The following is a 25,696-nucleotide window of genomic DNA, read 5'->3' as shown; positions in this document are numbered from 1 at the left end:
AGTTGTCTGTTGCTGCTTCAGGTTTTTGCACACTGCTTAGAGATATTTTGACTATATTAAGCAATATAGAAATTAAATAATCAATCAACTGGCAGGATGCTCGAGGAAGGCTTCCCAGAAGGGAAGGCAGACCTTGAGTTAAAAGTTTCCGTACTCATGTTATAGGTTAAAACACAAGAGTTACAACAATGTCAACATTGCCAGAACTGAAGTCACAACCAGACCTCTGCAATCCCAGAACAATGCTCATTATCATAAGGCAATGCCTAACACTCAGAAGGTCTCTGGTTCATGACCTGGTCTCAGTGTGAAATGATAGAAATGAAACAAGGTTTAAATTTGAGCGGAGTTGTCTTGTTTGAAGAACAAGAAAAAGATGAATAGATCTGTGCCCTGGCTTTCATTGCAATGCTCTTTATTTGATTTGGTTAGCAGAGGGGGGAAAGTCATCAATGGATAAGTGACCTATTCAGTATTTTTTTAAAAGTTGCATTGTTCACACAAGATCATCCCGTTTTATCCTAGCAACTTCCCTGTGAGATAGATTGGATTGAGGTGAGAATGCCTGGTCCAAGGTCACCCAGTAAGCTTCATTTTTACTGCAGGTTTCAATCCTAGTCTCCCTCACATCAAGTTGAGTGGGGAGAAAGTAGCACAACTCCTCTAGAATAATGTGTCTGGTTCTTGGCACTACAATTTAAGATGGGCATTGACAACCTGGGGAGTGTCCAATGAAGGATATATTGGATAGTGAGTGGTCTGGAAACAGCCCTATGAGGAATAGTCCCAAGATCTGAGTACACTTAGCATGGAGAAGAGAAAAGTTTAAGGGGAGATAGGATAGTAACTTCAAATATCTATAGGGCTATCCTATAGACAATGGCGCAAATGTTCTCTCTTCCTCCAGAGGGATGGACTTAGTTAGTGGAAATTTCTGTGCATTGAGCCCCATCACAAGATAGTAACCCCAATAAGATTAGGAATCTAAACTGTAGCATTTTCCTATCAGACACAGACATCTGTTGACACACATTTTTCATTGATATGCCTATATGAGCATAAACGAAGATCTTGCTTTTCTGACAACCATCTCCAGACAGCATCTTGTCATTTCTAATTTTGCTTTGGAAATTGAACAAATGTTGTCACATTAGGATATATCTGACACCAGACCCATGTGCCTTTTATGCAAACAGTGCACAAGAGGCATTTAGCAACACCTCTCTGGCTCATTTCCCCCCACTCTTGTCTGTGATGCTGAACAAAGAACTTGCCATCCCAAACCATGCTAAATTTGTCCAAGAGAAGGGTGTGTGGCTCAATTTGTTTTGCATACAAATAGTCCCATGGTCCATCCCTGGCATCTTGCTGTAGGACTGGGTATGTCCCCTACCTGAAGTTGCTTCCAGGCAATCTGTTTATTTAGTATTCATCCTGATTAGTTTCCAGGGAGTTTAGACATTAGCTGCTTACTGAGCATTTATTTCAATGTGCTTGTAGGGAGGTTACACAGTGCTGCTGTAAGCCAGTGTTATTCTACACTTCCCAGTGCATTTTCCCATCTGTTTCTTTATTGCAAAAAAAAAAAAATAATAATAAAAATGATACTTTGGAAAAGCAGATTTGCTGCTCATCGCCTCCAAAATCAAATCTAATTGTACAATCTGAATTTGCCAGTATGTGATTGAATTGCCCTTGAAAATAGTGGTGGTCCAGAAGCATCCTGAAACTCCAGAGAGCTGCTGCCAGTCAGTGTAGACAATGCTAAACAAGGTGCACCAATGCTGTGGCTCAGTGCAAGGCAGCTTCCTATGTATCTACACTGACCTCTATTTGTTTCTTCTTTTTCTCTGTTTAAATCCCATGACCGCAGATGCTGTTATGACACATCTTATGCTCCCTTGTAAAAGGTTGTTGCTGTATATTTTAAGAACAGTGACAGAAAAAGACTCTAATAGCCTCAAATTAATCCATTCATTCTCTGTCAATTGAAGGACTCATTATGTTGCCACAGACTTCTGGTTTTCCTCCACTAAGTCTGCCTAGGGGGTAATGAACCATTCAGCCACCACTATGTAGCATTGCCCTCCTGCAGGATGCAAGAGAGAGTGAGTAGGGGGAAAGATGCTAACAGTAGAAAGGGAAGGAGGAACCTTCATTAAGAAGCATTCAATGATGCATCTCCTTGACCATCCACGATGACCCCATGTTCCTCAGCTTTGCTGTGAATACAACATCCACAGCTATGCAGGCAGCCCGGAAGCATCTGTTATTGTCTTTCTTTAGCACCTTTTGTTATCAGAGATAATAGTGCATGAAGGGAGCCATGTGTGGAGCTGGCTGTGGATGGAAGAAACCCATACCTGTTATTCCCTTGGGCATCTGGTTGGACCAGATGGACCTTTGGTCTGATCCAGCAGGTTCATCTTATCTTGTTAAATCTGCACATTTTCACAAGTCCTAGCCTCTCTCACAAGGAGTTTCTGCTGTTAGCTGCTAGAATGATGATTAGGGCTGGGTGATATCTGATTTACAACTTCGTGATATATCACCAGCTAAACATCACAATATACCGATATATCACAATGTCTGAAATAAGGATGGAGCTATGTAGAGGCATTGGCTGGCTCCATGGCTTTTCCCACATTGTGATTTTTGCATAGTGTGTGTGTGAACACGCACACACACACATCATGATTCACACTATATGATGAAACCGACATCACGATATGAACTTCGAACCGGATTTGGACGATATATTGATACATTATCCTGCCCTAATGATGATATCCAGCAACTTGAAAACTTCCTCTTACTCTCCCGGAGAAACTGATATGATCATCTACAGTATGGCATGGGTAGGCAAACTAAGGCCCGGGGGCTGGATCAGGCCTTCTAAATCTGGCCCGTGGACGGTCTAGGAATCAGCGTGTTTTTACATGAGTGGAATGTGTGAAAATGAGTAGAAATGCATCTCTGGGTAATTTGTGGGGCCTGCCTGGTGTTTTTACATGCGTAGAATGTGTGCTTTTATTTAAAATGCATCTCTGGGTTATTTGTGGGGCATAGGAATTCATTCATTTCTCTCTCTCCAAAATATAGTCCGCCCCCCCACAAGGTCTGAAGGACAGTGGACCGGCCCCCTGCTGAAAAAGTTTGCTGACCCCTGATCTATGGTATATACCTTTCTCACCATGATGTTCACAAAGGAGTGGGCAGACCCTCTAACTTTGAAGCAACTTGGTTTCCTTTTATCTCCTTTATCAATTCATTCAACCTGCAATATGAAACAGTGCAGTCAGGCAAGAGTTGTGTGATGTGCTTTTGCCAATCGTGCAGCAGTGCTGCTCTGAAAAAGGGATGGTCAAATGTTCCCCTGTTCTTCCTTCTCGCAAAAAGATTGCAAACTGTTTGCTGAAATGCCAGGAAATCACCAAAATCCCTCTGGACTTGCTTGTGCCTCAGGCAAAACAAGACATCAGGGAAGGGGGGGATGATTGTGGGGGGCAAGTGGTAGGAGTGGGGGAAGAGAGAGTTATTGTCAAATTCCCAGCTTGCCCTTTCCGATCTGAAGTTCACTTGTAATATCTTCGTTGACTCCGGTTGCTAATACATTTTGTTCTCTAGAGTGCCCAACGCCCCACTTCCTCTTCAGCCCTTAATTAGTTTCTGGATGATGACATCTCCGTAGAGAATCAGGCAGCCTTGTCCCTCCAATCTCGGGGGGAGATAAAGGAATCTAATAAAGACATTCAGCATTTCTAGGTGACGGGTTTGACAAGCTTTGTATTAACAAGAAGTCATGTTCAAACTTCCTCTCTTTTGCTCTCACCCTTCCTGACTCGTTCCCGCACGGTGACATTTCACAAGGGGATTAACAGAGCCACTGTCAGCTCTGAGGACTTGTAGGCACAGCCAAGAAGTGCCACGCCCTTGCGCTAACCCCAGCAGGCATGGGAGAGAGCTGCTTTGGGTAGGACTCCAAACGGCTGTCAACAGCACTTGAAGTGTGCTTGCAAAAAGCGCAACAAAAACTGTTGGAGGGATGGTGGTTGGGGATGAGACAAAACTTATCCCTGTATTTCCATGAGTGTTGCAAAGCTCCTCCCATCTTCAGCAATTTCAGCACTTGGTGCAAACATGTTGTCTTGATGACATTCCAATCACCACTGTTTTCTTTCTTCTTTGCCCTCTGCCTTGTTTGCTATTTAATGGCCACCCACATAAGAACCTTAAAAGAGGCCTGCTGGATGAGGCTAGAGGACCATCTAGCTCAGCATCCCAGTCTCATAGTGGGAGATGGCTATGCGAAACCATCAAGCAGGACCTGAGAGCAACAGCCGTCTCCCCCATTTGTGATTCCCAGCAACCAGCACTCAGAGATGTATTGCCTCTAACAGTGAACATGAAGATGCAGAACAGATATCATGAATAGCAGCTACTTATAGTGACAGGGTGAGCTCCTGTTGCTCGGTCTCAGCTCCTGCCAACCTACCAGTTTGAAAGCACGCCCAAAAGTGCAAGTAGATAAATAGGTACCACTCTAACGGGAAGGTAAATGGTGTTTCCATGTGCTGCTCTGGTTTCGGTGTTTTATTGCACGAGAAGTGGCTTAGTCATGCTGGCCACATGACCCGGAAAAAACTGTCTGCGGACAAATGCCGGCTCCCTCGGCCTGTAAAGCAAGATGAGCACCACAACCCCAGAGTCAGCTGCGACTGGACTTAACTGTCAGGGGTCCTTTACCTTTATAGCTTTGTCCTTCATGGAAATGTCTAGTTCACATTTAAAGCCATCCAAAGCCATCATTGAATCTTGTGGGAGCAAATTCCATAGTTCAACTATGCACTGTGTGAAGAAGGACTTTACTTTGTCTCTCCTGGGTCTGCCAGCATTTGACTTCATTGGATGGTCCCAAGCTTGGGTATTATGGATTTATTTGCAGAACTCCTGAACAACCTTTCCTTCCAAGGAATCTCTGCAGAGAATGAACAGTTAAACAACAACACAAGTCACAAAAACATATTCCATTATAAGCATAAATATTTCCGCAATACTGTTTTAGAAAATATAAATCAAAGAGAAATAAATTAAAGTGGGTTGTTGTTGTTGTTGTTTTACAATTTATTTTAAAGCTTTGGCTATTCTAAGGCTGGAATTGTATATGATGATGCAAATGGGAATATCCACATTGGTGAAAGGGGGATCAGAGTCAGCTCCCAGCTTGGAGCTTTGTTAATGCATTGCCTAGAGTGCTGAGCTGGTTACACTCTGATGTAACAGCACTTTTTACAAATACTTTCCTAATGCATGATTAAAAATTTCCCCTTCTCACGGAGTAATGAATTATGGTGATGCTTTATCATATAACATGCTGTCGAGATGCATGTAAATAATGTTGTGTCCTCCAGCACAGAGAGGAAAGCTCTGTTGCCGCAACAAGAGAGGCTATTTGTTTTTTGGGGGGAAATCATTTAGAAGCATCTCTGCAACATATGACACATCTCATTAGGCCTCATTTTGAGGAGAGCAATTTCTATTAGTTATTTATTAATTGCCTATTAAGTCTGTGTCATATGTCCCCTTCATTTCCAGGATTCTGAAGTCATTTCTGCAGATGGGCTCTGAATTCCACATATAGGGCTCAGATCTCACAGATGCTTTTTGTCAAGCAGGATGGGGGTTGCAAAGATACTGTTAGGATATTAATCTTGCTACCCTCTGTCCCACCCCCCAGTGGAATAGGATAATATTTTAAGCCATAACTGAACCTAGAGAAGCTCAAAATCTAGTGCAGTGTTGTTCAGTTAAATTGTAGGATGGGCTGGAATACACCCTGCCCTAACACCTGGTGGGCGGGGGAATATAATTTATCCCATGCAGCTGCTGTGCATGGAGACTGCACCCATCCCAGGCTTCCTGTTTCCTTATAATCATTGCAGTGCATGCAAAACCATTGAAAAATGAAGAGGAATAGTCTTCTTTTCCCTTATTTTGACAAGGGCTAAACACATCAGCCTGCTTTTGGTCTTAGTCACATTCACATGTTTGATGTATTACAGTATTTTAATATTTTTCTGGAAGCTGCCCAGAGTGGCTGGGGAAGCCCAGACAGATGGGCAGGGTATAAATAATAAATTATTATTATTATTATTATTATTATTATTATTATTATTCACATGCTTTTAATTTTTGCATTAATTTGTAAGCATCATCTAACCACCCACCAAACCCCCTCCTTTATATGCATATTGGTATATTTTAAATATGTTTTTTTCACAAAAGGAGCATTTCCAAATGGATTTGGGTGCATTTGTTTTTGTTTTTTTTAGATGAGGACTGCATTGGAGGATTTGGGAAGTGCAAAATCTGGTGGCTAATGCAGTCCCAATTAGCACATGAGTCTGGAAGGTGCAGAGCAGGTTGACTCATGTTGGAATTCACAAAGATCCAATTCCTCAAGCATCCTGTTATCGACCCCATCTCACCTGCTCTTGAAGTCATAATTGATCTGTTTGAAAGCAGGTTAACAGACCCTCCAAGTGTCCCTATTTTCCAGGGACATCCCTGATTTAGAGAAGCTGTCCCAGTTTCTGATTTGATCCCAGAATGTCCTGCTTTTCCTTAGGATGTCCCTATTTTCATCAGAGAAATGTTGGAGGGTATGGGTTAAGGCTGCAATCCTGTGCCCAATTATCTTGACGTAGGCTTTGCTGTAATTCTTCTTCTTCTTCTTCTTCTTCTTCTTCTTCTTCTTCTTCTTCTTCTTCTTCTTCTTCTTCTTCTTCCCTGCCCATCTGGCTGGCTTACAACATATCTAAAAACATAATAAAAGCATCAGTCCTTAAAAAACTTCCCTAATCAGGGTTACTTTCAGATGTCTTCTAAAAATCAGATAGTTGTTTATTTCCTTGATATCTGTAGGGAGGGCATTCCACAGGGCGGGCACCACTACCTGAAAAGGCCCTCTGCCTGAAAAGACACATATAGAATTGCCTCTAAAAGGAGGTTCGCTAGATTTCTGTGGTTTGTATTTATTCAAAAACAGGTCAAATTTCTACACTGAATGTTGCTTCTTAAGCCTAGCTATGACCATTGTTGCTAGTCTTCTTGACAGCTTTTACTGGAAAAGAGGGGCACAAATGCTTGCCTCATAAGAACATGAGAAGAGCTTGCTGGATCAGGCCAATGACCTATCTAGTCCAGCATCCTGTTCTCCCAGGGGCCAACCAGATGCCTGTGGGAAACCTGCAAGCAGGACTCAAACACAAGAGCCCTTCCCATGGTTTCCAGCAACTTGGATTTGGAAGCATCCCTGCCTCCAACTGTTGAGGCAGTGCATAGTCATCCTTGCAAATAGCCACCAATAGCCCTTTCCACCATGAATTTGTCTAATCCTCTTTTAAAGTCATCTAGGTTGGTGGCCATCACTGCCTCGCATTGAAGCAAGTTCCATAGCTTAACTATGCACTGCAGGAAGGACTTCCTTTCATCTGTCCTGAATCTTCCAACATCCGACTTCACTGAATGTCCACAAGTTCTGCTGTTATGGGAGATGAAGAAGAACAGTTCTCTGTCCACTTTTCCCAACTCACTTTTACTTAGAGTAGGCCAATGGAAATGAATGGATATAAGTGTTGGGATGCGTCCAGGGAGACAGGGGCAATTGGCAGGCCCCCAGATGGCTCCAGCCGGCAGCCTGTTCTCAGAACAGCATCAAAACTGCGACTCAAGCCTCAAAGACCTTTAGAGACTGAGCAGGCAAGCCAGCAGAGATAAGAACTCTTTGCAACAGCAGTAGCGGACAGAGGCATATGTAAGCATATTTACAAGCGTTTATTCAGCATCAGGACAAAGGAAGACATGTCTGCTTCCCTTCGTGTCCAAGCAAACAGCATAGGCAAAAGCTATATACAACAGAAGTTCCCAGCAGACTGTGCTGGAAGTAAACAGACATGTGACACACAACTACTCCACATGCCTGTTCTAAAGGTGGAACGGAACTATATCCTAACAATAAGTTTGCCATGTCTATGGATTTCAGTGGGTCTACTCTGAGCATGACTGACATTGGACAAAATCCACCATTTTAATATAAATAAAGAAATCTAATGTGTCATGTATCTGTAACAATGGTGGGGCATCTCTAGCCCATATATCTAATTAATAGCTCTGTGTATGGCTGCCTTGAGGTTGCCTTCCTCTCCATCCTCCTGTCTGAGTCCCCATCTCCTGACAACCCCAGAATGCTCTAGGTAGCTCAACCTAACCTGGGGTGACCCAGGAATCTGAATTGACCCAATTCAATTTGGGATTCAGCCTTTGGCCAAATCCAGTACACAACGCTTCTAAAAAGACCAGTTAGGTCTCTTAGGTTGCTTGCAAACATATTGTGGGCAGCTTCCCAAACCATTATTGGTGAGCCATACTCAACCTTCCCACAACCTGACATCATATATGAGGTCAGAGTCAGGAAAGTTCAAGCCACAGCTACTGCAAAGGAAGAATCAGAACTGCACTTTGTGTTCCTAATTCTTCCTTTTAGAACCGTGTTGCCTTCAAATAGGAATAGTGACCCTCTGCAGTTCAAGCCACAGCTGCAAAGGAAGATGCAGCTTGAATTCACTCTGGGGCTGTAAAGGATTAAGAGTACACTTAGAAAAGGAGGGTACGTTCCATCATATGTGGTGGGAATGGAAGGTTATTAAAAGCTTCTGGGAAATGAGCTATAATGAGCTGAAGAAAATGTTTAAAACAACTTTTGTTAAAAAACCAGAAGCTTTCTTATTAGGATTGAAGGGAACTGAGCTACCTAAAGAACAGAAGAAAATATTTATGTATGCCACAACAGCCTCCCGAATACTGCTAGCCCAAAGATGGAAGGAAGAAAAGACACCAACGAAAGAAGAATGGCAGATCAAGCTAATTGACTATCCAGAAACGGCAAAATTAATAACTATGATAACGAGAAATTTAAAAAAGAGTGGGAATCATTTATTGTTTATGTGCAAATTACTGTAAACAAGGCTTTTAAATAATGATTGCAACTATAGAAAATTAGATAAAATAAAGGGAAATAATAATGGAAAAAGTTTAAGAATGGATATGCAGAAGAAATTTGTTAATATAAGGAACCAGAAGGGGGTATGGAGGGAAGTCCATAGATTTAAAGAATCTCAAAGGGAAGGTTTGTGAAAAGGTATTTGTTTTTATTTGTAAAAATGTAACTGTGAAAAAGTAATAAAAATTATTTACCAAAAAAGAAGAAGAGTACACTTAGAGCATGCTCCTGATCCTCCCTTCGTAGCTGTAGATTGAAATTGCAATTAGGCGATTTCACGTGACACCAGGTGGTTGACAGGTGAGCGGCTCCACTCACCCATCAAAGTGGCCCTCTGCCATATGAAGTTTCTTACATGGCTCTTCTGGGCACAGTGCTATGCATGGATGCTTGAGGGATTCACTTCTTTTGAATTCCAATAAAAATGACCTATCTGCATCTCCTGAACTAATGTGCATATCAGAACATAATTAACTCTCACATTTCTCTAGATTGTGCAGTGAAGTTTCCATCTAAAAAAAAAAAAGTATTTTTAAAAGTGTGTTCTTGGATAAAGTACCTTTAGGAATGCATATTGTGAGAGAAAGCATGTTAAGGAAGGCATGTATTGAGTTGTATCTGTTTTTGAAACCAGACCGCGAGATAATCTTTTGAAACAAGTGCCAGGAGCATTCCTTTATTTCTGATACACATAACAGGAGAGGCACATCTGTGCCACGGGTGCTCTGAACATGGTACAAAGTGCAAAATATTTATACAGTAGTTAGCGCATAACAAGCACGTGAGTCACTTCCTTAAAGATACTGAAAAATTGTGAAAGTTGCAAGAATATATCAGCACGTTATTGCTTTTTTAAAAATCAGCTTATTTAGCAGCTTGCTTTGCAGTACGTGGCAGCCTGCCGTTAAATTTTGCACAACTTCATTCCAGTGGTAAGAGAAGAATACGAACCAAGCAAATGTCACCCTCACCCATCCTTTGTTATATACACACTTTAACAATTGACCAAAACAAAGTTCATTTTGCATGTTTTGTTTAAAATGAGGATTAATGCAGAAATGGCATGGAATGGGCTCATGACTGAAAATGTGCAAAAGTGATGCGGACCAGAAATAAACTGATCCACCCATCCCTTGAGCTGATCTGTGAATTGGATGGCAAGCATAATTACTTTGCCTTCCCCAGTGTATTGCAGTGACGAAAAAAGAGAGCGTGAAATAAGAACATTTGCTTGTAAGAACACACACACACACACACACACACACACGTTGATAATTTTATCAAAACTTCTTTTGCTTCCCTTGGATTTCCAGGTTCATTACGCCTTAAGAGAGACCTCTAAATTTGTCTTGAAATATTGCTTAAGCAAAACTTAGAGACAGCTTACTGGAAAATCCTACTCAGAAGTAAACGCCATTGACTACAACAGGGCTTGCACTCCACACTTCCCTGGGAAATTTCACTAGTCCTGTAAAACAAAAAACAAAAAAACAAAACCCAAATCTGCTTTTCTCAAAATTGTCTGAACATTTTCAACAAGTGGGGATTCATCTTTGATGATAGCTCTAGTGCACAATGACACAGGCAACACCCTCAGTGGCCATTAGTTCTCATGATTGCTGCGTTGAACCTCTTGGTTTGTAAGCATTGCATGCCACTGAAGACCAGTCTCTGTAGATTCAGAAGGGCCTGTTGAATTTACACCCTGCTTAGGGGCACCCCAGAGATACCTGACTGGCTACTCTCAATATTGGTAAGTCAACAGCTGGAAAAATATAAACAAAGCTTTTAAAACAGTAGAACTTGTGTTTTGGGTTTCTTTTTTTAAAAAAAATAAATCCTATGCATTTAATCCTTAACTACAAAGTTCTACCCCCTTTTCTTCTTTACTTTCTTTCTTCATTGGTTGGAGGCAATGGAGCGTCCGACCTTCATTTGAAAAACAAACAAACAAAAACCTTCTACCCGGCCAACAAATTACAAAAACTACATCCTGGTGACTGTTTTCGAGCGGGAAGCCAGGAAGCTGCTGAGCATGGCTCCAACATCAGAGACACAAAGCATTAATGCACTCCTCTCTCTTTCTCTTTGGGGACTTTATATTTGTTGTTTGCCTTAATCTGACACAGAACTCGGCTAGGCAGAAATATGCATGTTCTGTGCTGTTTTTGTGTAGGAAACATCCCAGTGGTATTCTCCAATGACAGTCTAGCACGGCAGTGTCTGAGTAGCAGTTTAATAGACTCTTGCTGCAAGATATTGCGGCGTTCTTTCATAAAGGTTGTTTGTTACCATCAGCATAGCGTTTGGACTAGGCGTGCTGAGTTATTGACTCACAGCCACTACCTTCGTGCCACTGCCACGCAATTTCTTTTGCTGCAACCTCCACCCCTTATTTTATCCATCTTGACAAAGTAGCACGGAGGCTTAATTGGGCCTCCATAAGGAATGGTGCTGCTAACACCAGTGATTTCCTGCTCCCTATCAAAAATAACCACCCCCTACATCTTCATTGGTTGGGGTAAGGGTCCTGTACTGGTACCAGGGGTGCAAATGTTATCTCTGGGTTTGTAGGGGATACAGCTGAATAACCCAGCAACCAAGTTGTCATGCAGGTAAGCTGGATGAGGATGCAGTGCTCAACAACAGTCCAGGTTTAGATATGGATGGATCTGGGACCAATATGTGACCTGTCCCAGTTCTGCACAAGTCTGGTGGAAACCGCCCCACCCCCAATCTTGGTTCTGTGCAAATATTTTAGGAGGAATACATACAAAACCTGATAAAAAATCCACATTTTTGAAAAGCTCTTTTTAAATGAAACATACAAGGTGGTCTGAGGGATACCCTTCTGTCTTCTATTGTTTACATTTTTAATGTTCTTATTGATTTGATTTATTGCAATTATATTGCTCCTTTTTCTCCAAGGAGCTCAGGGTGCATGGCTTCACCCCTCTTCGTTTAATCCCCAGAACAACCCTGTAAGGTGGGTTAGGTTAAAAGGCAGCGACCGGCCCTTGGTCACCCAGTGAGCTTCATGGCTGAGTAGGGATTTGAACCCTGGTCTCCCAGGTCCTAGTCCAATGCCCTTATACCACAATGGTTCTCAAAACACAACTCTGGTGGGACTCAACCCCAAATGAACCTTTGCATAACTCCACCCATCATTAGTCTACAAGTCCAGTGCATTGTCCAATGACTAGGTAGAACATGGGACTTCTGGTACCATTGCATGAATCAAAAACAAAGAGAAGAAAGTCCCCTTGGGAGTGACAGATCTTGAAGACATGCTGTACCTCTCTATAAGAATTGTACATTAAACATGTGGGAGGTTGTTACATACTGTATCTTTTGCCTTTTTTTTTTTTTAAACATACAGTTTCCCCTAATAATGTCATTACACCATCAAGAGCTATCACTCACATTGAGACTTGCTTTGTGTTCAGCATGAATGGCACCAGGAACTGGGTGTGCCAGATCAGGTATCTTCAATTTTTTCAGATCCGTTTTTTTTTAACCCAAACATGCATTTTGGGACCGAATTCTTAATCAGGTCCCAATCCACTAGTGAGTCCAGACCCATCAGTTAAAGACCTGTGCTTTAAGGAAAGTTTCATAGCTCAGCCGCAAAGCATGCATGCAGAAGGTCTCAGGTTCTATCTGTGGCATATCCACCTCCCCCCCCCCCCCAGGATCAGATATCAGCTGATGGGAAAAATTACCCTTCCCTGTCTTGAGATCTCATAGAGCAGCTGCACTAGGTAGTCTCGTGGGGGCATCTGTAGCTACAGTGGTACCTTGGGTTAAGAACTTAATTCGTTCTGGAGATCCATTCTTAACCTGAAACTGTTCTTAACCTGAGATACCACTTTAGCTCATGGGGCCTCCCGCTGCTGCCACATCACCACCGTGCGATTTCTGTTCTCATCCTGAAGCAAAGTTCTTAACCCAAGGTACTATTTCTGAGTTAGTGGAGTCTGTAACCTGAAGCGTATGTAACCTGAAGCATCTGTAACCTGAGGTACCACTATACTTAAAAAAAAAAAAAAAACAGCAAGAGATGACAGGCCCTCAAACCACCTCATGTGAGATCTACAAGGTCACTTGGGGGTTACTCTGCAATATTTACTAGGAGAAGAGAATAGATTTTAACCACTAAAGTCTGAAATATCATGATGAAGCCTGTGCCCTGAGTTGCCTATTTGTGGTCAACATAAGCAGCAGTTAGCATCATTTACTTACTTACAGTGCGATCCTAACCACGTCTACCAGATGTCAGCCCTTATAGGGTTGAATCCAACTACACTATTAGAACAGACCTACTGTATGGAATTCATTGGACCTCAGCTAGTCGTGTCCATTACTTTCAATGGGTCTACTGTGCATAGGGTTAACACTGGATGCAGCTCAGAGAATTCAGTAGGGCTTCCTCACAGTTAAGTGGAGTTATAGGGTTGCAGACTTACTTATCTAGTAAACTTATCTATGTTAGTCTGACAACGTCTGGTGAGGGGTGTGGGGCACCAAGTTGGGGAATCCTGAGTTAGGCTGATCTGTTGACTGATGTTCTGGGGACTTCACATAAAGGAGCACATCTGCTCTCAACAGCGCAAACACTTCTTTGAAATAAGATCATCTTCGTGGCAAAGCAAATGAGATCTGTGAAAGCACCGACCCAGCTCTGGGGAAATCTGTGCTTGTGTCACTGGAGCGGCCAGCAATGGTGCTGCCATGTTTAATCACCTCCAAGCAAGAGTAATATGGCAAGAACAGGGACCGCAAGGCAAGCAGGAGCTCCAAGCAGGGAGACTAGGACTTATATATTTATTTGCCTCCAACACCATCCAGGAGGGGCTTCCATCTGCATTTTCCTATATGGCTTTAGAAACCTTTCATTCGCCACCTGCTTGCCTTCCAAACCTCTCTTTTTATTTTATTTTATTTTGCCCAGATACGCTGACATCTTAATAAAATATTTTGATATAGCTGAGCCGAGATTGCCATTGAATGTTAAATAATACCGGGTTTATATTTATTATCACTTATTTATTAAGTCTTTGTTCCCCGGCGTAGAGGGGGAAATCTTCCCATTATACCTGTTATGTCGCAGGAAAAGGCACTTTAAATAATTCATTTGATTAATTATTCAAACATTTAATTAGCATATAATAACTGTCGTGTTAAATCCGAGCTTTGCGGGCTTGAATTAAAAGGGTAACTAACGGCAGGCTTTGCCTCTGTCATTCCAGCTTCCTTCCCATGCCGGCTGGGGCTGTCATCGCTGCTTCTCCGCACCTGATACTGATTGATGCAAACCTTTTCAAGTTTTGCATTTCAGAGATAGGTGCAAATGGGAGCCCATTGATGGCCAGTTCATAATAATTAATTGATTATCACAGCTGACATTTCCAAAGAACCTTTTCAAGCAAAGATCGGGGAAGGGAAGAGAGATGGGTGTTGAGCACTTCTGTCATGGAACCTCACACAGAGGCCAGAACTCTGTCCCTCCCTGAAAACGAGGCCGCATGAGTTACACAATTTCATAATATTTGTCGATTAAAAATGTTTTCTGTAATTTGAGTACCTGATTCTGAAGTTCCCAATCAGGTACAGCTAATGAAACTGAATTTTTCAGCAGGGTTTGGCATTCCATCACAGCCATCCATCCACACAGCTTACTGGCAGGGAGAAGGGTGAGCCAGCAGTGAAGTCAGTGCAGTGCAAACATACTGTCCAGAATTGCTAGATTGGCTCTGCCAGTGCATTTGCACCCACACTGACCTTGCTGCCCCTCCCTTGCCTGTTCCTAATATGCCAGAGGGGTGGTGGTGATGGAAGGTGAAAGTAAGTTGTCGCCCCCCACACCCACCCCTGCCAACTGCTATTGGTTTTGAGAGCATGAATGGATTTTTTTGGAGAAGGGTGAAGTAGATTACACTGCATCTGGGCCCATATCTTCAAAGTTTCATTTGGCTCTAAGGATCATGGAGTGTTTTTTATTATTATTATTATTATTATTATTATTATTATTATTATTATTATTACAAATAATAATAATACAAATACCTGTATGATAAACTTATCATTTCCCTCAGATTCAAATTATGACAATTATTTATTGTATTTTCCCCTTTATACTCCACCTTTTTTCTCCAAGGAGCTCAAGGTGGCGTACATGGTTTTCTCGCTTCTTATTTAATCCTTACAACATCCCTGTGAGGTAGGTAGCCCAGTGCTCTAACCATTACACCTCACTGGCTGACATCTCATTGTAACATCGAGCAGGAGCTCAATGGAAACAGATCCAGCCATAAACAGTCAAGAGGGCAGCAGCTGTCTGTCCATTCATCTGCTCATCAGTCCACCTGGGTCAGATCCGTCCCATGGCTGGATCCACCCAGATGGTTTGGAATAAGATATGCAGACATTAGAATGACATCACTTGGTTGTCACATGAACCAATCTTGGCAGACTTTGCTTGAGGCACCATTTCAGTTCAGATTTCTCTCACTTCTTTGCCTAGTGAATTTAATGACATCTTTATGGTTTGATGACACCTGTTCCTTTATACTATACTCAGACAATGGCTTTATCGTTTACTTGTCTTCTTCAATGACTTACTTTGGCTAACATGCCATTGGGACAACTCCATGCCTGGATGAAAATTCAGCCCCATTCCCTGCCTCACCCAATGCCAAAGGCCTGTTCCATTAGCTTGTGTTCAATCCTCTGTTGTCCTCTAGTGTACAGTTAGAATATTAGCTCTTGATTCAGAAGCCAGGAAAATGAACTCCCAGCAGCCCTTCCGGACGCGGTGTAATTCATTACCTACCTTGATTTCCACTTAAAATGTACTTTAACTACACTTCCAGCTACAAACCCTAAATCACCCCCGTGTTCACAAAAAGTCCATCATTTTTTATTTTATCGCGCAGCGTTGGCATGACATAATCCCTTCCTGAGCGTCTCGAAGTGCTTTACGGATCAATAAATTACTTACCTACGCACGTCAGAGGCAATGTATGCAAGGCCACTGCAGTTCCTCTGCACTCAGACGGCTCACTTGGAAAGGCTGGAGTCTGCGCCAGACACCGTGGAGGGAATCCTAGAGGAGGAGGAATCTAAGGAAAGAGGGGTGGACCTCAGAACAAAACCAGCAAAGGGATTTTTTGCTCCATCATGCAGAGGCTTCCAAAGCCATGGGTGCCCTGATCATATCAGCTCAAAGCCCTCGTTCATCTTGTGCAAAATAACTGTGAAAGCGAGTACACAGTGTTTTGAGACACCAGTCACCTGGCATGATGACAGCTGCAGCCATTCTTGGATCAGGAGAACCAATGTGGCGTAGTGGTTAGAATATTGGGCTAGGACCTGGGTTTGAATCCCCACTCAGATATGATGCTCCTTGGGCCAGTCCCTGCCTCTCAACCTATCCTACTTCACAGGGTTCTTATGGGGATTAAATGAGGAGGTGGAGAACCCTTGGAGAAAAAGGTGGGATATAGATGCAAAAATAAATAAAGCAATAAAACAATAAACCATTTTAGTTAAGCACTGGTGATTTCAGAACTGGAGTACTGCAGTACAATCTAAAGTGGGGTTTCCCTTGCATTGGTTCCGGAAAATGCAGTTAGTGCAGAATGCTGCATCATGATTCCTCAAAGGAGTGAAGCTCTGTCAGACACCCCCCCCCCCCCCCGCTCAGAAATCTGTACTGGTTGCTGATTTGCTACTCAGCCAATTCCAAGGTGTTGCTATTATTATATAAAGTCCTCAGCAACTTGAAACCAGTTTGCTTGATGGATCACCTTAGCCCATTTGTGCCCACTTGACCACTTTGGTCTGCGCAACTGGCACTCTTACAAGTGCCATATAACATTTGCTTCACAGCTGCAGGGAATCGATCCTTTTAGTGTGCTGATTAATATTGGGAGGTGCCTTTGTTGGACCATTTTCAACACTTTCTTAAAAACCTGTTGTTTCTTTAGGAAGGCATTCCCAAACATATAAATTGTGGTTTAGAACCTGTTGGTTCCATTTACTGTACTTTTCAGTTTCTAAGACTATGTTTTTTTCCTTTAAAAATCATGCTAAAAAGTGGGGGTCGTCTTATACATGGGTATTGCACAGGGTGAGGGACACGGGTGGCGCTGTGGGTTAATCCACAGGACTTGCCGATCAGAAGGTCGGCGGTTTGAATCCCCGTGATGGGGTGAGCTCCCGTTGCTCAGTCCCTGCTCCTGCCAACCTAGCAGTTTGAAAGCACGTCAAAGTGCAAGTAGATAAATAGGGACCACTCCGGCGGGAAGGTAATTGGCATTTCCGTGTGGTTCGCCAGAGGCAGTTTAGTCATGCTGGCCACATGACCCGGAAGCTGTCTGCAGACAAATGCCGGCTCCCTCGGCCTATAGAGCGAGTTGAGTGCGCAACCCCAGAGTCTGTCACGACTGGACCTAATGGTCAGGGTTCCCTTTACCCTTTATTGCACAGGGTGGATGTTTGATCAGTTGCTGCCAAGGCTGTCAGCGGCTATTGCACATGTTATTGGTTGCTGCGTCAATGGGTGGTGTTGATTGGCTAACGCTCCAGCAGTTGGACAAGCGATTGGCAGCTTCTGCTGGCAATGCGACAGACGATTTTGTGGGTGAGAAATTTTGCAGCCCCCCCCCCAATAAAAGCTCAACAACCCTGGACAATCCAAGTTCAACAACTCGGTACCATCTCCCCCATTTTCTGAAATCTGAGTCCCCCAAAATAGATGGAAAAGTACTGTATATTTTGACATGTTTGTGATATCTGCTGGTTTTCAAAGCCTGTAAATTTTATCAGTATTTCCTTATGAATATTTTACATTATTATATGCCAATCACTTTTTAAAAAGTAAGTGGTATGTAAATCTTGTTAGATAAAATTAAATATGGAATAGCACCACCCTGTGATTACGTAGGGTTTCTTTCTACGTATCGTATGAAATTGGGCATGGAATTCTGGGATAACAAGGGATCATTGAATCCTATAGTTCCAAGGGGCTTCAAATGTCATCCAGACCACTGCTGCAGCATCCCTGATAGTTGGTCATCCAGGCTCTGCTTAAAAACCTCCAGTGACAGAGAGCCCACCACTTTCCAGTGCAGTCTGTTCCACTGACAGCCACCTTGTGCCATCCGGAAGTTATTTATAATGTGTTGTCTAAGTTCTTTCTCCCCTTGTTAGTTGAACCCGTTGCTTAGGGTCTTACTGCCTGGAGCCACAAAAAGCAAATTTGCTCCATCACTTTTGTAACTCCTCTTCAAATATGTGAAGATGCCTATTGGACCACCTCTTAATCATCCGTCCTCCAGACTAAATGGGAACAGGAGGGCAGTCCTTTCCAGGCACTTTTCCCATAGTGCTCAAGACTCCAGTGTCCAGACAAGAGCAGTACAGTTTTGGCACTCTCTGAGAACAGAGTGTCTTTTCCTTTTGGGTTCTTATGCTGAGTTCCCCTTTTATTGAATGTCTTTGCTGGTTTCCCATTCTTTGTTTCTGCCCAGTGCTCTTTTGATTAATTAGTTATTTGGCCAATAGTTTTGCATACTATGTTTCAATTGCTGTTTCAGATTGTTGCTTGGCAACTTTGCTTGGCTAAGACTTTTCCCGTGTATGTGCAACAACGGGTGCACAGATATCATACAGAGAGTTTGTGTCTTAATTAATACACATATAAACTAAAGTACAGTGGTACCTCAGGTTAAGAACTTACCGTATTTTTCGCTCGATAACACGCACCTGACCATAACACGCACGTAGTTTTTAGAGGAGGAAAACAAGAAAAAAAAAATTCTAAACGAAACAGTAGATGTATGATTTTTGTGGTTCATGCTGTGGCCACAGACATGTGATCTGATGGTGAGTTTGGGGTGACCCAGTGCAAAAATCCTGAGGATCCATGTGGAACCGTGCTTTGTAACCACGTTTTAAGTGGGGAGGGAAGGAAAAGCACTCAATGGACAAGGAGCACGCATGGGGGGTGTGGAGAAGGAGCTTTTCTGTGAGCTGAGCGGGGAGGGAAAGAACACTGTTGCTTTAAAGGTATACTTAAGGTATTTGCCCTGTGGCTGGGGTTTTTTCCATTTAACAGTTTGCAGCCTTTTCCTTCTGCTCCTTGTTTTGAGGCAGAATAGATTTGAGCAAGTGAGGAGGACTTGGATTGCAGGGGATTCGCCATTAGCTGTGTAAAAGCCCTCCTCCTTGCAGCCTGAGTGATAAGCAGCCACCAGCAGCAATAGAATGGAGCACAAAAAAGCGGTAGGGGCACTAGGACCCAGACAATGCTCAAATCTATCCTGTCTGAAAGCAGCTGAGAAGCGGGGGGGATAGCCTTTTTTTTTACTTCCTGGTTTTCACTGCGCTCCTGGCTCAGAGCTCCAGGTTGGTTTTTTTGTTGTTGTTTTTTGCTGCTGGTTGCTTAAATTTTATCCTTCCTGATCCAAGCCCTCCTGTCCCTCTGCAGCCTCATTGCTCCGTTTAGAGAGCGCGCGGACCTTTGCTAGCTGAGGCTGCAGCAGCTGTTGCTGGCTACTTTAAAAGCGCTTGCTGGCTTTGAACCGCCTGCCTTCTCCCGGCTCGCTATGGCTCCGTCTGTCCCTCCTCCCGTGTAAGCGGCTGCTGCCCGCTTTGCTGCCATGGCTCTCCTTCCCTCCCTCCTCCCTGGCTCCTCCGTAGGTAGCTTTAAAGCAAGCAAAGGAGCCCCTCCTCCTGGCTATAAGGCTATAAAGCAAGCAAAGCTAGAGCCGTGCAAAGCCCTGCAAGCGGCTCCCGCTTTGCTTGACTGACGGCAGCCACGGCTCCGATCCAGTGCATTCGCTCCTTAACATGCACAGGCATTTTCCCTTACTTTCTAGGAGCAAAAAAGTGTGTGTTATGGAGCGAAAATTACGGTAATTCTTTCTGGAGGTCTGTTCTTAACCTGAAATTGTTCTTAACTTGAGGTACCACTTTAGCTAATGGGGCCTCCCGCTGCCTCCACACAATTTCTGTTCTCATCCTGAAGCAAAGTTCTTAACCCGAGGTACTATTTCTGGGTTAGTGGAGTCTGTAACCTGAAGCGTCTGTAACCTGAGGTACCACTGTAGGATGCTTTTCTTAAGAAGCATGGGTCTGATCACATTCTGTTTCAAATCAGTTTCACTGAAATGCAATTTAGGCCACCAAAGGAGAGGAGGAGAACAGAACAGAAGAAGGCTGCTGCATCAGGACAATGACCCCTCTAGTCCAGCATCCTGTTCTCAGAGTGGTCAACCAGATAGTCGAATCTGCAGGCAGGGCCCAAGAGCCCTCTCCCCTCCTGTGGTTTCCAGCAACTGGTATTCAGAAGCCACACTGCCTCCAACTGAAGAGACAGAGCACAGCCATCATGGCTAGTAGTCATCATGGCTAGTAGCCATTCATTCTTCCATGAATTTGTCTAATCCTCTTTTAAAGCTATCTAGTGGCCATCACTGACTCCTGTGGAAGTGATGAGACATTTCATTCCTCATTATATTTTATCCCATGGAGATACACACAAGGAATAATGATTTTTGTTGCCAACTTCTATAGACATTGGTTTTGTTCAGAAGAGACTGGAAGTCCCCTAGTGCAGTGTTTCCCAACCTTGTGCCTCCAGCTGTTTTTGGACTACAATTCCCATCATCCCTTGCCACTGGTCTTGCTAGTCAGGGATGATGGGAGTTGTAGTTCAAAAACAGCTGGAGGCACAAGGTTGGGAAACACTGCCCTCGTGGATGGTCCAACTACATCATAAAGTCACTGGCACCTAGGGATGGAGGGATGGTATAACTTTGGTATCTGCTAGTTTCTCAATTTTCCAATCTTAAATTGAATTTGCCAAATTTACTGCACATTTTCCGCAATATGCATATTTTAATGTGATTTTGCCTAATATACCCAAATTTGCAAACAACGTCACCTAATATAATACATTTTTTATATTACTTTCACTAATGTGCTCATGCAACTGGACACTACTGGAGATTTGCATCACAACATTCAGAGAAATGCAAATTTTGAAGGATGGCTGTGTTTTGGTTCACACTTTGTTTTAGAAAGTGTAGATCTAGTAAGGTTCACACTAAAACCCATGCTTACTGCAAACATAACAGCTTCATAATTTTTTTGAGCACATATGCCTGGGCATGGCCAGAAAATTGCATACAACCTTTAGAGAAAGTTGAAATAACAAATAATAGCAATATCTGTTACATGTTTTGTCAAGAATTATGGGTGAGCCCAAAAAAAGTTATTGCACCTCAGCTGAAATTTCGTGAGGCCTCCAGGGGGCAGTTAAATTGTTTTGAGAGCCAGATCAGGTTCACAGATTGGTAGTTGTACAGAAACCCACAAAGAATGGTCTATTTGTAAGAGCTTTCAGAAACTGAGACTTGACTTTCATATCTTCTTGTTTGTCATTGCAGTACCTCCCAAAATTGTTGAGATCTCTTCGGACATCTCCATCAATGAAGGTGGCAATGTCAGTCTCACCTGCATAGCTATGGGCAGGCCGGACCCTACAATCACTTGGAGACATATCTCACCCAAAGGTAAGATACTCTAAGAAGATGTATTCCCTGTTATAGATGATGGGACTTCCCCTTGTCATACTTTGGTGGGAATCTTAGATCTGGCACTGCACGTGGTGCTCTGCATTTGATGATGAGATGATGATGATGATGATGATGATGATGATGACTGAGAACAAACTGCAAACAGTCACTCTGACCTGGAAATGCCTACTGTCCACATGGATGAACGTTGCCTAGGGCACACACTGTGCAAAGGCTTTATGTGTCTGATTCAAATACGTGGAAGGAACAGCATCCATTTTCTTATGGTATATCATGCGGTTGAATGCTGCTCCACGAAAAAGGGATTTCTGCCTATGAAAAGTTAAAATGTTGGGGATTTTAGCCTAGCCTTCTCTCTGATCCACCCACTTTCCAGACACAAGAGGTTTGCTTGTTTGTTTGTTTTAACTTGAGGAATATTGATGCATGCATTCACTCAACTTCCAGTCTGAGGTGGTACAGTGTGAGAATGGCTGTGTCATCTCCTATTGCTGCTTGTTTGAATCAGTTCTGAGTCCAGGAAGGAGGAATTAAAAACACTCTCACACAAGTCATTCTAGCTCTCATGCTGCTCTGCCTGGTTACAGGGATGTATTGTATAGCTCCACCCCTGGCATCTCTATGTGCAGTGTAAACATCAGTAGTGAAGGAGTGGGGGCAGCACATCCCATTTCACTGCTTGATGCAAAACAGAAAGTGCTGCCATGTCCTACCACTGCCACCATCCCTGCTGCTGCTGCCACCTTCTCCTCCACTGCCTGCTCTGTGGCTGTGTGCCCTGTCAGAGAAGCCACACCACCATTGGTGCTCATTTTGGGTAAGATCACACTGATTTGGGAGGAGATCTTGAATCTCACTTGACTTCAGGCAAGATCTCACCCATAATGGACACAATCTTGCCTCTTCTCCACTGTTAGCAGAAGTTGTGGAGCAGGAGGGCACCCTCAAGGGTGCTGCCTCAAAGGTTTCTGCTTCTTGAAGCAGTGGCTGTTTAGAAATTTAATTTACTGATATTGTAAGTGCTTATATGCATTACTATGTGTTTAAATTTGATTGGTTGGTAACCGAATTCTAGTAGTTCTCATGATTGTCTAACATTGGTCACATGGGACCAGTGAATGAGAGAATCCATTTTATGTGAAACAAGTTGACTGTGTTTTAGAATCCACTGTGAACACTGCTAAGTTGAATAGAAAGTTGGAGTGTTTCTTCTCTGCTTGAAAGAAAGACAGCAAAACTGCAGGAGAAGGTAAAAGTCAAAATCCCTTATAGGAGCTTCAAGGCATGGCCTAATTGAGATACAGAAGGCTGAGTGCTGAGCTCCGGAAAGAGAGGAAAATAAAGTTGTTTGGAAGTTAGAAGAAAAGCCTGTAAACCTATGTTTGGATGAGCACGTGACTGCAGATATTGTGTTTTAATTCATCTATAACTATATGCAAGTAAAGCTTTTGAATGTTAAAGTCTGGACACTGGTTTAACTTCCAAAGAAGGCTGTCAGTCATATATATGATTTAAGCTTCTTAGTCGTGTTTTCTCTATTCTTGATTCAGCAGTGACATCACCCTAACTAATGGCTGGGTCAGTTCTGTGACATGCAGGGGGACATGCAAATACATCAATGTAACATGGAACTATGTGTGGTCATGGTTCTGAGTTGTATTGATGGTGAGGTTTCCCTTGCTGTAGATGTATCTGTACAGACACCTGGCAGGGCTGCTTGGCATGCCCCAACTCCCATGTACACAAACAAGGGAGGGATAAAGACCAAAGAAAGCTGTGTTGGGTCAAAGCCTGAACAACATAACCCACAAGCATAGATTTCAACACAATTGCCACCAATCTTTGCCTAAACTCCAATTTCAGAGTGAATCTGCAGGTTCTTGCTTGGATGAGGCATCATCATGGATTCCAGAGGGAGTCAAATACTGCAGCATGGACATTTAGGGTAAATGGAGCCCAGCACCCCACCCAACCTCAAACAGCCCCGCCTGCCTGCATTCCTACGTACAAGTCCTGGGTGTGCTGCTGCCTGCCAACTTCCTCTTCCTCAGTCTCATTGTTGTGAAATTCAGCAGGATCGGAACAAATTTAGAATTAGCTGGCTGTGCCTGCCGTTGCCTCTGGCGCCACCTGCTGCCAGGTTCCCTGTCTTCCACCCTACCAATTCCAGCAGGCACCAGCCACCACCGAAGCCCAAAGAGTTTTGATTAGACTATTGCAATTTTACAGGATGCTTACTACCCATCTTATTGTTGTGTCAACCCATCTAACTCCAATCAGGCCCTCTGCCTGTTTCCTGTTACCTCTGCCACCCTCATCAACAGTTCAAGGCCCCGTCTGCCACCCACGGGGTTTCGCTCCAGCTGGCCTGTGATGCTGTCAGGTGTTGCTTCTGCTGCTGCTCACTTTTCTGCAAGGATGTTTTATTTCTCTGCTGTCAACCAGCCAGTTCCTTTTTCCCCCAAGGGAGCTTTACCTGAGTTTGAACCAGATGTCTCCATTTTACTTAGGATTTAGCTGCTATGGAAACAGCCGAAGCATCAAGGGGAGAGGAGCAAGCTAATCAGAAATTACCTGCAGGGTTAGGTAATTTACTGGAGCAGCTTTCGCCAGATTTCATGTCCAGATTACATGCTCTGCATTAGCAGCCTGGTCACCCTCAAAGATCGGTCGACACAGGTTTCTCTTTTCCCACTCAGCCTGCCGGATCCAGAGGTGGCATCCGGGAGAACGGCAAAATGTTTCCTTCCTTTGCAATGCATTTGCCGAGCAATTCAGTGTAATTGTCATCAGAGTCCTGCAAAACCTACGGTCCCCAGGAGACAAACTGCCTCCTCCAGAAAATTCCATCTGAACCAGTAGAGATGAAACTGCGGGACCCAAATAAATTGCCCACCATCCCATCATCACCACAGTGGCCAATCCCATATTCAGGCACCACTTAGTTCCTGGGATGTGAACTGCTGTATGCAGAAAGATTATTTTAAAGGTTGGCTTCCCAGAGATGTGCCCAACTGCAACCCTGCCCACCACACACCTGCCTTCTCACAAGCAGGCCGTTGCGGGAACAATAAGGACCTTTGATTTTTCACTATGCGATTCCAAACCATGGCATTTCATGCATGCTATTTTCTATGAGGGCAAACTGCACTCCCTTTGGCAAGAGTGATCTGTTCCCTGCCCCCAGCAGTTTGCTAAGTGGGGGAGAAGAGAGAAAGAAAAAGTGAGAGATAGGCAGCACACACCGACATTTGCTCTAGCCCCACCCAACACTGAGTTCAGACCCGCTCACCGTGGTAATGCAGCCTCTGACAGATGACCCTACAATGGAATTCAGCTCTTGAAAAAAGTTACCAACACTTGGGCAAAAAGTAGTGCAATCGATGTCTGAATCATTGTTGACCATGTATTATCTGCATGTGTTACAGGCCACATGTGCCCTAAAAAGGATGAGGCACAATAGAAGCAAAATGAGAATCTTATTTAAAGACATTTGATTAGGGTTAAAGCTTAACTAGCTGCAATACTATGTTTCAGGCAGAAACCCTTTATGGAAAGAATTAAGAATGTTACTTAGAACTTCCACTTTAAGGTTGTTACTAATTAAACTGATTGCTTGTAGGGCTTGTCCTCACTTCCACTTCTCCCACACTTCCTAGGCACAGGTCCAAGTAGCTTTGTCCTTGCCTGGCCAGTTTTTCTGGGAAGACCTGCTCTTTAGCAATAAATCAGAGCAAACATCAGTATAGAGGAAACCCAATTGATATTTGTTCCAATTCAGTGGTAAAGATTGGGTTACCTTGGGGGAGCACAGTGGGGCAAGGATGAGCCCCTAGAATGGCTGTTTCTCCTCAGTGGCATGTGGCTAGGGGGACTAGGCTAGTTCCCTAAATGTTCCCGATAAATTAGATTACCAAAATATTGAAGCCTGGTGCCTCCTTCCCAAAGCCCAGGAAGCTTCTGCTCGGTTTAGGGAGGGAGGCACAATGCTCTGACAGGGTCCAAGAGCCCTCCCACCACTTTCCCAAAG

The 25,696-nt window shown here is 43.5% G+C and overlaps 1 protein-coding gene across 9 annotated transcripts in view; it reads left to right on the top strand.

Moving 5' to 3' along the window:
• The window catches only part of LOC114585254 (protein CEPU-1), a 792,757-nt gene that overhangs the window by 673,155 nt on the left and 93,906 nt on the right, over positions 1-25,696 (top strand). For all 9 annotated transcript variants that reach the window (XM_028707732.2, XM_028707731.2, XM_028707733.2 and 6 more), the window contains exon 4: positions 21,517-21,642. In XM_028707732.2, the coding sequence (XP_028563565.2) occupies positions 21,517-21,642 (126 nt within the window). The remainder of the gene's footprint in view (positions 1-21,516; positions 21,643-25,696) is intronic.

This window comes from Podarcis muralis, chromosome 15, assembly GCF_964188315.1.
Source record: "Podarcis muralis chromosome 15, rPodMur119.hap1.1, whole genome shotgun sequence".
NCBI lineage: Eukaryota > Metazoa > Chordata > Lepidosauria > Squamata > Lacertidae > Podarcis > Podarcis muralis.
This window is presented reverse-complemented; position numbering and strand designations above follow the sequence as displayed.